The following is a 14,360-nucleotide window of genomic DNA, read 5'->3' as shown; positions in this document are numbered from 1 at the left end:
TGTAGATTCGAGTTTTTGACATATATATATATATATATATATATATTTTTTTTTTTTTTTTTTTTTTTTTTTTTTTCCTCTAAAAGACTTTAACACATCTTTCGAGGCAGGTCTGCTGGGCCAGGTCCCTTAAGTTTGGTTCGTTGGAGAAAATTTTCTTTCTCCTTTACTTTTGAAGGCTGATTTTGCGGAGCACAGAGTTCTCTCCCTGCTTTGAATATTTCTCTCCACTCTTCTTGCTGGCTCGGTTTCTGAGCAGGAGTTGGATGTAATTCTTATCTTTGTTTCTCGGTAGGTCAGGCGTACTGTCCTGCGGCTTCTTCCAGGATTTTTCCTTTGTCTTTGGTTTTCTGTAACTTGAAAACGACGTGTCTAGGTATCGTTTCCTGGCACCTGTGCTGCTCAGTGTTCTCTGACCTTCCTGCATCTGTAGTTTGATGTCAGAGTTCAGTTTGGGGAAATTCTCATTGTTTCCTGTTTTTCTTCCATTCCTCTGTCTTCTCTTTCTGGCAGTGCCGCTGTGCTTCTGTTACACCTTGTAGCATAAGTGGCCCACGGTCCTCGGATATCCTGTTCTGTTTTTTGTTGTTTTTTTTTCCCCCAGGCTTACTTCTCCTTGGTCTTTGGTTTTTGAGCTCTGTGTTGCCGTGTCCTGTGGCTCCAGGCTCTTAAACATGTCCAGCCTGCTCGCGAGCCCCTTGGAGGCATGCTAGGTGGCCTTTGTTTCTGTTGCTGGTTTGATCTCTCTTTGTGGTTCTTTCTCAGGATTTCCGTCTCGCTCCTGACCTTGCCCGCCTATCCTGCTTGCTGTCTACTTCAGCCGTTGCAGCCCTTAGCGCATTAATCACAGTTGGAAAATTCCTGGTCTCGTAATTCTGGCACCCCTGTCTGCTTCTGGTGCTTCCTGGGAACCTTCAGACTGTGCTTTTTGCCTTTTGGGGTGCTTTGTGTTTCTCACTAGCAGGACATGATGGGCCAGTTGGAAGAAACTGCTGTCCATAGGTCAGGCCTGTGGCAGTGAGGCGCTGGAAGGGGCCCTCTCCAGCCCTGTGATGAGGTCTGTGTCCTTTGTGGAGCCCGGGCTGCTGTTCATTGCACAGGCCCGCCGCTTCTTGGGCGGGCCGGCATGCCCAGAGGGAGTTGGATTTGGGCAAACGCCCAGTTGGATTTCCTCCAGGTCGACTTGGCTCTGATTGTACTCCTGCAGGGTACAGGGTGGGCTCCCCTTAGCTGGGTTTCCCTGAAGGCAGGCCTCGTTCAGGCACACTTCACAGTGGACCCTTCTCCCCTTCCTTGCCGGGAGCACGAGGGGATGTGTCTGGGATGTTTCCCGTGGGAACCCGCTCGAACTCCTAGGAGTACATCTCACAGTACCGTGGGGGCCCTGTCACTGGGTCGCGCTGGAGGTGTTCACTCTCTGAGCTGCTGCCCTGAGCCTCTGGCAGTTTGTCCAGGCTTTCCTGTCAAGCTCTGGTTCCTGCAGTTTCTGTTCATGAGCCTCTGCTTCTGGAAGTGTGACTTCCTGTATGCACCTGTCTGTCCCTAATTTGGGGGCCACCAGTTTGACCTGCGTCCCTCCCTTTGGGGGTCTAAGAAGAGTTGTTGACTTTCCCGGTTACTTGTTGGGACACACTGGTGACTTCCAAGTCCCTTGCATGCCAAGCCAGAACTCAGAAGTCCCTTCTATTGGTTATTTATTGATACGTATTTTTTTATATCAGTTTTAATGAGATAGAATCATGTTCAATAAAATGCCTGCCTTTTAGGTGGACGGCTAGAGGAGTTTCAGCTAATACACACACCCGTGTAACCACTACCACACCCGGGACAGACAAGGTGATCCTCACTCCAGAAAGTTCTCTCCTGCCGGCTTGCCGTCATTCCCCTTGTAATGTTTGGCCCCAGGCAGCTACTGTCATCACCGTAGATTGATTTTGCCTGTTTAAGAATCTCCTACGTAGAAGCAGAATCATACAGTATGTGCCCTTCTGATGCCGCTTCTGTCGAGCGTGACGTTTACGAGACCTGTGCGTACCGTGTGTATCCTGCTTGTCGCCGACAGTCCTTCATCATGAGAATGTACCGCACTTTTACTCTTTTCCCCCGTTGAAGCATCTCTTCGCTGCTTCCGGTTTTTTGACAGTGATGAATAAGACTTCTCTAAACGTGTGTGTGTGTGTGTGTGTGTGTGTGTGTGTGTGTGTGTGTGTGCGTGCGCGCCTTTCTGTGCCCTTGTGTTGTCACATCTGAGTCAGTATCTGGTGTTCCGTTGCTGGGCTGTGTGCCAGGAGCGTCTCACGGTGTGAGGAACAGTCCCGTGGTCATGCTGTCTTACACCTGCTCGGCTTCGGTCCCGCCGTTTGCTTAGGGCCGCTGGCGGTGTTCGGCACGGGACGCGCTGAGCTTTGGGCTTGTTGACCGAAGACCGATGAGCGATGTACTCACCGTCTCTTTCTGTTTTTATTGGCCATCCGTGTGTCTTTTCTTTCCTGTTTTTATTTCGCGATTCTGTCCCAGTCTTTTGCCTGTAATTTTACTGGGTTTATTTTACTCTTGAGATAGTAAGAATTCTTTGTTTTCTGGACGCAAGTCATTGGTCAGGTGCGTGTTTGCAGAAATCTGCCTCCCCTTTGTCACTTGCTGTTTGATTGTACAATGCTTTATTTTGAAGAGCTGAGGTTTGCTGTCTTAACGGAGTCCGGTTTCTGTGTCCAAGTCCCTGCTGTCTCTGAGAAATCCTTACTCCAAGGTCGTGGGGCCTGGCTGTCCGCATTTACAGCAGCTAGCTGGACTCGGGATGGCCTTGGTAGCCTGTGGTCCAATTAAAGTGTACTCAGTAAGTGCTTGTGAAACACAAGTTGGTGTAAAAAGTGCTCTCTCTTTTTTTTTTTTTTTTTTTCCCCATTTTAGGGCAACAGGAGGCCCTTCAGGTCGGAGTGGACATCGGATGGTAGCCTGCAAGAGACAGTTAATACTTTTCGGTGGCTTCCATGAGAGTACAAGGTTGGTACCGATAGGAGGACCTCTCTGTTTCCTGAAGCAGAAAGGACTGGGTTTTTTGTGGGAAGAACCATTCTGAATACTCCTGGAAAATGTTGCCCGTCCCCCAAAACCACAGTCAGCTTCGTGGATATGCAGCCGAGGCAGCCTTGAAATTCTCAGTAGTTACTGAACCAGGGGCTCTGTGTTTTTATTTTACGCCGTGCCCTGCAAATGATACGGCCAGACCTATCTGCCACAGGACTCTCAGCCTGGTACAGAATGCCCGGGGGGGCTTGTTAAAACTCTGATTTCCGAGCCCCCCCCTCTGGTGGCTGACTCAGTAGGCCTGGGACAGGGTGTGCAAATTCACAGGTGATGGTGACGGGGCTGGCCGGGGGAGCCCACAGCGAGAGCCTGCGTTCCGCAGTGGTGTCTCAAGAGGGGCCTGCCGCGCGCCCCTGTGTCGTGGCTGCATCGCTACGAGCTGCCACGTTCCTGTATCCCACGTGTATGCCCTCCAGGTCGGGCCAGCGGGTTCCCCGATGGTGGAGAGCCTGTCGTCCACATGGTAGCCTCTGGAGCGTCCTTAGTTCGGTCCCGAGAAACAAGACGCGTGGTGACAGGCTAGTGTGCCTGTCACCACCCTAACACGGTACCGTGTTGTGTCGACGTCTGGGCTGTTGTCATGCCTGGTGAAGGCCACTCCTCTGAGTGGACCCCACGTGGAGGAGGGTGGATAGGGGTGTCTCTCTGGCCGTGTTTTCCGCTTCCCTCTCCTAATCCTTCAAGAAATCATCAGTTTGTTAGTTGTCACGGCACCGCTAACAGTTTCGTCACATTGTGGGTCCATTTGCACAGTTTTTTTCTGATAATTCCTGGCTCCTAAAGAAGTTGTTGTACATGGATACAAAGGGGGAGGTGAGTTAGGCCGAGTCTTGTTGTTTTTCATACCCCTCTCACCCTGGTCTTAGTTGAGGCGTTGTGGTGTAGATTTGGCTCAATTAAAGTTGCAGGTTTTCTTTGTGAAGAAAGGTATTTTATTAGTTGACAAGGGGACATCAGTTCCTACATGCTTTAGGAGAGGATTTTGAAAGCACAGTTGAAGTTAAACAGGGATGATTCTGTGTTGTTAAAGGTGAAACTCGGGTGTAATCGCCCTTTAATAGTGTGTCTCAAAGACCATACTGTTGGCAGGCAGGTCGTGGTCCCACGTCCCGGATGAGGAAACCAGGTGAACGAATGCCCAGTGGGTTGTGGCCTCCACGAAAGATCACTCATTTCCAGGGGGCCGCTTCCCGCCCTGCAGGTGTTCGGTTGATTATAGCCATTTTGGATGAGGAAGCCCCGGCTGTTTTTAAAAGTTTATTCCTAAGAGATTGTTACCTGTTGTTTAGACTTCACACTTTTCTTCTTTAAACAGCCCCAAAACGGTTGGGGAGACCAACACAGGCCTTGCTCCGTGGAACTCATAGGTGACGGTGTATGTGCCGCTGAAGCAGGCACGGGTTATAAAGTGGATCAAGTTGTACGATGGTTGTGATTTGCAGCTTTTCCAAAATCAGAACTGTTCTCCAAGTATTACCTGTTAATCTTGCTTAAAATTATGAAGTCTTCAAACACACAGGACAGCAGGAGATACAAGTAAAGAAACCTTCCATATTAAACAAGTTAGTGGGGCTTTTTTTTTTTTTTTTAAATTTTTTTTTTCAACGTTTTTTATTTTATTTTTGGGACAGAGAGAGACAGAGCATGAACGGGGGAGGGGCAGAGAGAGAGGGAGACGCAGAATCGGAAACAGGCTCCAGGCTCCGAGCCATCAGCCCAGAGCCTGACGCGGGGCTCGAACTCACAGACCGCGAGATCGTGACCTGGCTGAAGTCGGACGCTTAACCGACTGCGCCACCCAGGCGCCCCTAGTGGGGCTTTTTAAAACCAAATAACGGTTGATATTTATGTGCGGGATAGAATTTTTTTACTGCACACCTGCAGTGTGAAATCCGAGGAGACAGGAGAATATAACGAAGTCTTCTTACAACTCTTTGTTCCTCAGTTCATGTACGAAAAGCCATCCTACAGAAGGTGCATCTCTGGGTGCCAGTCGGGAAGGCCACCCTGCAGGTGACTGGTCCCGTGTCCCACGCTGTGCGCAGCGTTCGAGTGAGCGGCGCAGCAAACCGGCCTTGTGCTGGCCCTTCCGTGTGCTGGCTGCAGGGGGCCGGACTTGGGTTAGCTCTAGTAGGAGAGACAAAACTGCTCAGACTGTGGTAGAATTTCCCACCTGAAGCCTGGCTGTCTGTTTTGAGTACCTGGGGAGCACCTCTTCCTCTTCCCGTGTGATTCTGACCCGAGGCCCCTTGGCTTTGCCCCGGCTGTCCGTGAAAAGGTACCAGGAGGCGGCATTCCCCCCTCGCCTCGGGCCGGGCTGCTGCCGCCCCACGCACGGGGCCCCTTCTCGAGGCCCTCTGCATTTGAGTCCTTAAGTCCCAGGGCCGCGTGCCCCCTTGCCGCTGTCCCGCTGTGGAGCGCCAGGGCCATGCCTCTGGCTTGTCAGTCTCCGCAACGCTCAGCTCGGCCCGGCTCGGCTCCCTGCCCGGCTCGGGGTCTCTTCACGGCCCTGACCCAGCTGCAGGAATCTCCGTTCTGAGGATTCACTTGAATCTCTAATTCATGAGCTTAAGCTTATACGCATGGTAACCTGATGCAATTATTTGTGAGACTGTGGTTTTGTAAACTGTGTAAGGGAGTATCACTTCCAGATTAGAAAGCTTTCAGATCCAGGCAAATTAATGAATTTCTGTAAGCTAGCGTTATCTGTAGTTTCCAGATACAAACTCACATCTGCCTCCAGCCCTTTCATGTGGATTTCAACTTTCCACTGGGAACTTGTTTCAGATGGTACAAAGTTTACCTCAAAGTTGATCAGGTCATATTTTAATGTTACTGCCTTTTTGTGTCACCGTGTTATAACCAGAGATTACATCTACTACAATGACGTGTACGCCTTTGACCTGGACACGTTCACGTGGAGTAGACTGTGCCCTTCGGGGACTGGGCCCACACCCAGATCGGGCTGCCAGATGTCTGTCACTCCCCAGGGCAGCATTGTCATCTACGGGGGCTACTCGAAGCAGGTAAGATGCGGTGTGGATGGAAATAGACATACTCTGTTGTATTGCCCTTTTCACTGTCACCAAGAATGAAAACTTCCAAACAGGCTTGCATGTTGGCTCAATAGAAACACTTTTTATTAGAGTAGAAATGGGTGTGTATCAATCTCCCCCGTGAACGTATCAAGATTTTTGCAGCCATATTATGTTCTAACCCATATGCCCTGAAAACGCGGGAGTGTGAATAATTCCGTATTGGGATGGGGCGGGGGGGGGGGGGGGCGGGAGGGTCTTGATTCCTAACCACAGACCCCAAGTGCTATGGGGGGCTCATGTGTAGAACAGGCCACTTCTTCCAGCCGTGCAGACACGCGGAAGTAAATGTTCTTGCACACCTGTCTGGGTGCCCTACAGCAGGGTGGCTCCTGCTGGCTCTGGGGTGTGTCGTCCACGCAGGGGCCACTCGCAGCGGCTGCAGCCTCCAGGCGGGCACCGCTCCAGCCTGTACGCGTCAGCGAGCCCGAGAGGGATAAGGTCGTGTCTCACTGCAGGCTCTTTCTTAGCCTTCGTATTTTGAAATTTTCTGCGATGTGACTTAAGAGTCAGCGAGCACTTACTGTACCCCCACCTGGATTCTTCTGGAGTCCTTGCTCTGCTGTCCCTGCTTCTGTGGTCGTTCACATCTGTGCTGCTCTGCACCCATATTTCTGGGCGTGTTTTAGAGAAAAGCACAGGCATCGCTTCAGCCTGCTTTCGAGATCCGTCCCCGTTGCATGTTTTAGCTGCTTTCGCTTTTTCGCGCCCAGCAGTTTTCCACTAGGACACCCCGGGTGGTTTCTCTAACTTCTGTTTGCAGACCCAGGGCTGTTTTTAGTTTCTGACCGTTATGAACCAGGCTGCGATGCGCATTCTCGTGCAGGTCACCGTGTGGCTCTACGTTCTCATTTCTCAGGCAGGGACCCAGGAGTGGTTCTGCTTGGGTCCCAGGGTGCAGTGTCACACCCCTTCCCGCAGTGGTTGCCCCACACCCTTGCCAGCACCTGATCCCACCAGAGTTTTTTGTTCTTGGCCCTGCTGGTGGATGTGTGGGGTCTCATTGTGATTTAAAAAAATAATCATCTTTATTTGTTTTTGAGACTGAGCACGAGTGGGGGAGGGGGAGAGAGAGCATCCCAGGCAGGCTCCGTGCTGTCAGCATAGAACCTGACACGGGGCTCGATCCCGCAAACTGTGAGATCATGACCTGAGCTATCCCCTAGTTTTCATTTCCCGAGATTCAGGCTGCTCCCCACAATGTGGCCCATACGGAGCCTCCCTGGCCTTAGGATATCCAGGGCACATGTCCAGTCCCGGGACAGCGGGATCGTGGGCTTTGTTTTCCAGAAGGAAACTAGCTCTCTGTCTCCAGTGAACACATGCCCGTGGCTGAGAGGAAAAGAAGCGTGTGTGTGTGTCTCCAGGTTCTGTCTGCCGGGAGGGCCCGGAGGTAAAGGCGCCCGGCGGCCGCGAGCACTGCCGGTGCCCAGATCTTGGCTTCTGACCCCACCTCTGGGGACGGGACCCGGGGCTCCTTGGGGAAGTGGCTGAGTCTGGGGCTGGGGGTGTACAGGGCAAGGCCGGAGCATTTTGTCCAACCGGAGGAGGCGCTTATGGGAGACCCTCACCGATGGGGTGCGTCAGAGGGACACAGGAGCCGCTGGAAGGGTTTCCGATGGCCAAGGCTGGAACCAGGTTCCAGCAACCGAGTAAAGCGGGTTGGATTATAGCTCACAGTATAACGTCAGAGTCCGTGAGTCTGTACGTTTAGATGCAAATGATCGAAAGCATAAATAGATCGGGGAAAAGGGACAAGTCCCTGTGCAGAGTTCCACATAAATTGCGTAGCCACTCTGCCCTTGAGGTCTGGAGTATGACTCCCCACCGTACGTGGGACTGTGCAGAGTGATGTCCTTCCAGGGAGGACTGTGGAGAGCTGGGCGGGGGTGGGGGGGCGGTGACCTGACAGCCCTGTGGCCAAGGCCAGCAGCAGTGATAAAGTCACAGTGACAGCATGCACCCCCGGTGTGATGGGTGAGGAGGGGCCACAACCCGGAAGCCCATGTCCAGTCGTGAGAGAAGGTCAGACGAGTGTCCGTAGAGGGACAGCTGACCTGCACCTCACAGCCGCTGAAGGTCATCAGAGGGCGGGGCCTATGGGCTCGTGACGACCACATTGACACGGGGCCTTGGAACAGAGAAGGGACCCTGGCGGAAACTGAGGAGATCTTAATACACTGTGGACTTCCATTAATAGGGCTTAATCAGCCTTTCATCCTTAATTAGCGGCAGATGTAACACACGGAGGGCGTTATTAATAGGGAAACTGGGCACTCAATTTGTCTGTAAATGTAAAACTCACCTGAAATTCAAATTTGTTAGAAATAGGGAGTTAAAGGGTAGATACGAAGATGAAATTAACATTACCAAGCCCTCCCCCCAGGAAAGCCATTTTGCTGCCCAGTTTTCCAGACACTGTAGCCTGTAGGTGGGTGCAGGTGCCGCGTGAGCCCCGCAGGGCACCGCCGCAGAGAGTCCGGGGCCGGCTGGCTTCTGCTTAGAGCGTTAATTCGGTTCTTGCAGTGAAGCCTGAGCACACAAATTGGAAGATGAGGGGGTCGGGGATGTGGGGGTTGCCGATGGAAGATGGCTTTGTTACGGCCTCGGGAGCAGTCCCCATGGGCTCCGGCACAACCCCCCCACCTAGACCAGGCTCGCTGCACAGGCCGTGGACTCGCCGGCAACAGAGTGCTGGAATGTTCCTGGCATGATGGCAGTCTTTAGGACGGTGGGTTTTTTAATTTAAAATCTATTCTGAACAGTTGATAACTGACACCAACATTTTTTATTCTGTCTGCTCGGTGAGGTCAGAATTGACCTGGTCGTGGTTCATACTTTCTTTGAAGCTGCTCCAAAGGAAGCCTCCTGAGCCCTCCCCTGCCCCACCCGGCCTCCCAGCGAGGAGCGAGACCACAAGCCGGAGGGGACCGTGTGGGGCATTGTGGGTGGCGCCTGGCCAGTTCTTACAAGACTCCCGCTTCCTTCTGCAGAGAGTCAAGAAGGACGTGGACAGAGGCACGCAGCATTCCGACATGTTCCTGCTGCAGCCTGTGGATGGAAGGGAAGGTGCGTACGCTGGGTGGGGGGTGGGTCCCGGCGGCCAGTGGTCTGCGGGTCCTGCCCGAAAGCCTTGCCTGCCCTGTGGCTGGGGGATGGGGAAGAGAGGGTGGCGACAGGCCCCTGCACACTGGGCTGGGGTGTGGGTGTGTCCTCGCCTGAGCGGGCAGACCAGGCGTTCTGTGAGTAACCCTCGGTGACCGTCTGTACAGCAGGGACAGCCGGAATATTCACCCTCTGGGGTGGTTGGGACGCCCTGGCCTAAAAGCACAAGCCAGGAGCTGGTGTCGAGCCAGGAGGCCCCCTGCTTGGGAGGGCGGGAGCCAGTCGTTGTCTTGTGCTCGCCCGAGAGCACGCGGCTGCTAGGGTGTGGGCTTTGGGAAGGGTTTCACGGGTCCGGGAGAGTGAGAAACTGAGGCAGCGGCCTGTTTGTGAGTCTTGGGACGAGCGGGCTGGGCTCGACCCAGAAGATCGGGTCTGGTGCCCGGGCTGCTCTGGGCCCTGCAGCAGGGCCTCCCCTCCCATGAGGCCACCGTCCACTGTGGAAGGATGGGACCGCTCCGCGTGACCCGAGCCTCCGCTAAGCCGGGCACTTCTCAGGAGGCCAGCCACACCACCCTGCGGTGACCGAGGAGGGTGCCTGCCTTTTCCCCAGCGGGAACCGAGGTCTGGTGCTGAGAAGTAACTTGCCCGGTTTACCTGAGTGAACTGGAGCCGGAACCTACTGTGTTCCCGGCGGCGGGACCCCGCTGCTCAGCCCCTGCATCCGGCGTTGGGCCCGGATGGGCCTGGTGGGCTGACACACGCTTGGGCCTGTGTCCTGCAACCCAGGAAAGTATCTTCCCTGACTGCGTGCAGGGCCCTCGGGAGGTTTTCCTCCTCTCTTTCCTTCAAGCAGTAAAATGCTGGCCGTAACGGGTTGATCTTGTGGCCCAGCAGTGGGTGCCCCCCGACCCCCGGGCTGTGTGCCGAGGAACAACCGTTGGCACACCATGGCCATTTGTCGCTTCTGTTAAGCTTTTCTTAAACGTTCACCGTAGGAAAAATCGCCGTTCCTTTCTCTAGACGCGGCGGGAGGACGTTCCCCCACGCTTCACACTAGGTCACATTCTGAGGGTTTTACCATGTGAATCTGGCAGGTCCTGAGAGAGGAGCGCGGTGTGGAGGTCTCCTGGGGAGAGCTGGGGCATCTGCGGCTCTGAGCAGCGGCCCTGGGACAGCGGTCCTCACTGCGGGGAGGGCACGGCGTGAGGGTCTCCTGGCACGCGCCCCGTGCGCCACAGCTGGGAAGCGCTCGGCGGAGGTGGCGTCAGCGGGGCCCTGGGGACACCGCGTGGGACCTTCAGGGGAAGGGTCAACCTCTGGGGCGCGTTGAACTGTGTCGGGTTTCTGCAGAGGGATCAAAATCCGTAAACTCGGTGAGCTCTTGCCTGCAGTCCTGTGTTTCCACTCGTGTGCCGGTCACCGGAGGCCGGGGGACACTGGGGGTGCCCGTGGCCAGAGCTCGCTTACCCCATGTCCCCTCTCCGACAGGCAAGTGGGGATGGACGCGTATTAACCCTGCGGGAGCCAAGCCCACCCCGAGGTCTGGCTTTTCGGTGGCTGTGACCCCGAATCATCAGACGCTGCTGTTTGGGGGCGTGTGTGACCAGGAAGAGGAGGAGAGCCTGGAGGGGGACTTCCTCAATGACCTGCACTTCTATGACGCCACCAGGAACCGCTGGTTTGCGGGGCAGCTGAAGGTAGAGCCGTGCTCCCGAGCACGTGCCAGGGTGGTCGTACGTCAGACACGCAGCCCTGTTGTGCTCCCCACCGCCCCACCTCCCCGTCCCTCTGTGGGGCTCCCCGGGAGCTCTCAGTGTCTTTGCCGTCATTGTGGGCAGGGGCAGGCCGTCCGGCACTGGGGTCCCCCTGGGACTTCAGGTCTAGAGGAGTTGTTGGCGCCGGGGGCCTTGAGGCCTCAGGAGGTGGCCCACCTGGCCAGAGACCCTTCCCTGGTTGGAGAGCTTTGGCGCCTCTGCTGGGGATCAGGCAGACGTGCGGCTGGGGTCTGGACTCGTGGCCCCCCCGCCCTTTGCCCTGAGGGGTCCCACCAGGTAGAGACTCTGTGCCCGCAGCCTGAACGGGCAGATTAGGGCAGGGGACTTCCGCCCCGTGGCCCAGTCGCCCTCGCACCCCACGTCGCTCGAGGACGCTGCCCGCTCACCACCGGCCGCCCCTGAAGTGCACGGCCTTGCTTTTTCCGACAGGGACCTAAGTCAGAGAAGAAGAAACGGAGGAGGGGCAGGAAAGCAGAGCCCGAAGGTGCCGACAAGCAGGAGCGCGGGGGGGCCGGTGCCCAGGAGCCCCTGGAGGTGGTCAGAGAGGTGGTCGCAGAGGACGGGACCGTGGTCACCATTAAACAGGTTCTTGCCGCCCCGGTCCCGGCGGGACAGCCACAGTCCGAGGAGGAGGACAGCCCTGACGAAGCCGGTGGCCCCGTGGTGGAGCCCAGTCCCCGCTCCAACGCCATGCTGGCCGTGAAGCACGGGCGGCTCTACCTGTACGGGGGCATGTTTGAGGCAGGTGACCGCCAGGTCACCCTCAGTGACCTGTACTGCCTGGATCTCCACAAGATGCAGGAGTGGACGGCCTTGGTGGAGGTGGACCCAGGTGAGCTGGGGTGGAGAGAAGATGCTCTGCAGGTTGGGGCGGGAGCCCCATGAAAGCGGCTCTGTGCCATCTGTCCACGAGGGCCCACCCAGATCTGCCCTGTGCCACGGAGCCTGCAGTGAGCAAGACCCACGTGCCCTCACCCGTGGCCACTCCCGGAGGGTGGGCCCTGGTCATGGCGAGGCGCCCCCTCCTGCGTACGTCCGCCCCTGCTCTGGGAGCTGAGGGGGTGGCTGCTTGCTTTGCGCGGGGGCAGGGGGGGCTCAGGCCCGTCCCGGTGCTTCTCGGGGGTGCATCGTAGCAAAACCGATCTCACAGAGCCTCCTCGTCCAATGCCCGCAGCCTCTGTGAACACGTGAGGGCAGACCAGGCGTCTGGGGGACACCTTCCGGGGGAACCTCCAGGCCGCCTCTGCTCTGACCCGCACTTCTCAGTCCCTCGCGTCCACGTTGTACACAGGTGGCTGCTGGATGCCAGCCACCACTCCTTTCTTGGCCACTGGACATTGAACAGAACTTGAGTCCACGCTTTTAGAGAGAGGCGCTGCGTGGCCCTGCGAGGTTCCTTAGTTTTCCAGAGAGGCTAGGTTAGAGCAGGGGCTGCAGGGTGAGACCGGGGGGTGGGTCTCGTACCTTTGCCTCTGCTCTCCGTCCCCTCCTCTCCCCTCTCCGTCGTCCTCCCTCACCTCTGCTCTCAGTCAGTCTCCCCTCGCCTCTGCTCTCCGTCCTCTCCCCTCGCCTCTGCTCTCCATCCTCTCCCCTCGCCTCTGCTCTCCGTCAGCCTCCCCTCGCCTCTGCTCTCCGTCGTCTCCCCTCGCCTCTGCTCTCCGTCGTCTCCCCTCGCCTCTGCTCTCCTTCGTCCCCCTCTCGCCTCTGCTCTCAGCCTCCCCTTGCCTCTGCTCTCAGCCTCCCCTTGCCTCTGCTCTCCGTCGTCTCCCCTCGCCTCTGCTCTCCGTCAGCCTCCCCTCGCCTCTGCTCTCCGTCAGCCTCCCCTCGCCTCTGCTCTCCGTCGTCTCCCCTCGCCTCTGCTCTCCGTCAGCCTCCCCTCGCCTCTGCTCTCCGTCGTCTCCCCTCGCCTCTGCTCTCCTTCGTCCCCCTCTCGCCTCTGCTCTCCTTCGTCCCCCTCTCGCCTCTGCTCTCCTTCGTCCCCCTCTCGCCTCTGCTCTCAGCCTCCCCTTGCCTCTGCTCTCCGTCGTCTCCCCTCGCCTCTGCTCTCGGTCAGTCTCCCCTCGCCTCTGCTTTCCGTCCTCTCTCCTCGCCTCTGCTTTCCGTCCTCTCCCCTCACCTCTGCTCTCAGTTCTCTCCCCTCGACTCTGCTCTCCTTCGTCCCCCCCCTCGCCTCTGCTCCCCATCCTCTCTCCTCCCCTCTGCGTCCTCTCCCCTTGCCTCTGCTCTGTCAGCCTCCCCTTGCCTCTGCTCTCCATCCTCTCCCCTCGCCTCTGCTCTCCATCGTCTCCCCTCGCCTCTGCTCTCCATCCTCTCCCCTTGCCTCTGCTCTCCGTCAGTCTCCCCTCGCCTCTGCTCTCCGTCGGTCTCCCCTCGCCTCTGCTCTCCGTCAGTCTCCCCTCGCCTCTGCTCTCAGTCAGCCTCCCCTCGCCTCTGCTCTCCGTCGTCTCCCCTCGCCTCTGCTCAGAACTGGAGAAAACAACGCGTTTCCTTCTGGTGTCCAGAGGTACTGGGGCATAGGCTGACTTTGACAGCATGATTATTCAAAAAAAAAAAAAAAAAATTTTTTTTTTAATGTTTATTTTGTTTTTGAGACAGAAATAGCGTGAGCAGGGGAGGGGCAAAGAGACACAGAATCCGAAGCAGGCTCCAGGCTACTAGCTGTCAGCACAGAGCCTGATGCGGGGCTTAAACTCACGAGCGTGAGATCATGACCTGAGCCAAAGTCGGATGCTCGGCCGACTGAGCCCCCCAGGCGCCCCAGGGTGCGCTTCTTGATGAGAGGCTGGAAACTCCCTGCACTGACGTTTTGAACGTTTGCTTTTGATTTAAAGGAGCTCAGGAGTGGCTGGAGGACACGGAGTCAGAAGAAGACAGCGACGAGGACGCCGAGGGCGGAAGTGACGACGAGGACAGTGGCGACGGCGGCGGGGAGGCTGGGGGTGAGTGTGGTGCGCATGCCGGCGCCGGGCGGCAGGAGACCCACGGCAGAGCAGCTCCGGAGCCAAGCACCCCCTGCCGGACCTAGAGCTCCGGGGTCGCTTTGCTCCCAAAGCCCCGATTTTTGCTGGTAACGAGAGACTTTCATGCTTCAGTAAAGTTCTATTAAAGCGTGGCTTTACTTCGTAGACGTCCTCTCAAGGCGAGCCTAAGTTTTTGCGAGAACATTTGTATTTCGAGTACGTTTGGGCCGTGCCGGGTCGCTTTCTTTGATTGAGTGAAGAGCGCACTCGCGACACGGTTTCTGTAACTCCGCTGCTCACCCCGTCAGCCAGTGAGCTGTGGCCTCTGCGGCTGCCTG

General features: G+C 56.4%; 1 protein-coding gene across 1 annotated transcript in view; it reads left to right on the top strand.

Annotated features, from left to right (window-relative positions):
* Positions 1-14,187, top strand: part of KLHDC4 (kelch domain containing 4) — a 50,409-nt gene extending 36,222 nt beyond the window's left edge. The window contains exons 6-11 of the mRNA XM_019412972.2: positions 2,911-3,003; positions 5,954-6,113; positions 9,176-9,251; positions 10,776-10,984; positions 11,492-11,894; positions 13,894-14,187. Of these exons, the coding sequence (XP_019268517.2) occupies positions 2,911-3,003; positions 5,954-6,113; positions 9,176-9,251; positions 10,776-10,984; positions 11,492-11,894; positions 13,894-14,087 (1,135 nt within the window). The 3' untranslated portion in view covers positions 14,088-14,187. The remainder of the gene's footprint in view (positions 1-2,910; positions 3,004-5,953; positions 6,114-9,175; positions 9,252-10,775; positions 10,985-11,491; positions 11,895-13,893) is intronic.
* Positions 14,188-14,360: the final 173 nt, after the last annotated feature.

This window comes from Panthera pardus, unplaced genomic scaffold (genome assembly GCF_024362965.1).
Source record: "Panthera pardus isolate Hobbes unplaced genomic scaffold, ASM2436296v1 HiC_scaffold_19, whole genome shotgun sequence".
Lineage (NCBI taxonomy): Eukaryota > Metazoa > Chordata > Mammalia > Carnivora > Felidae > Panthera > Panthera pardus.
The sequence above is the reverse complement of the archived record's forward strand: the minus strand, read 5'-3'. Positions and strand labels throughout refer to the sequence as shown.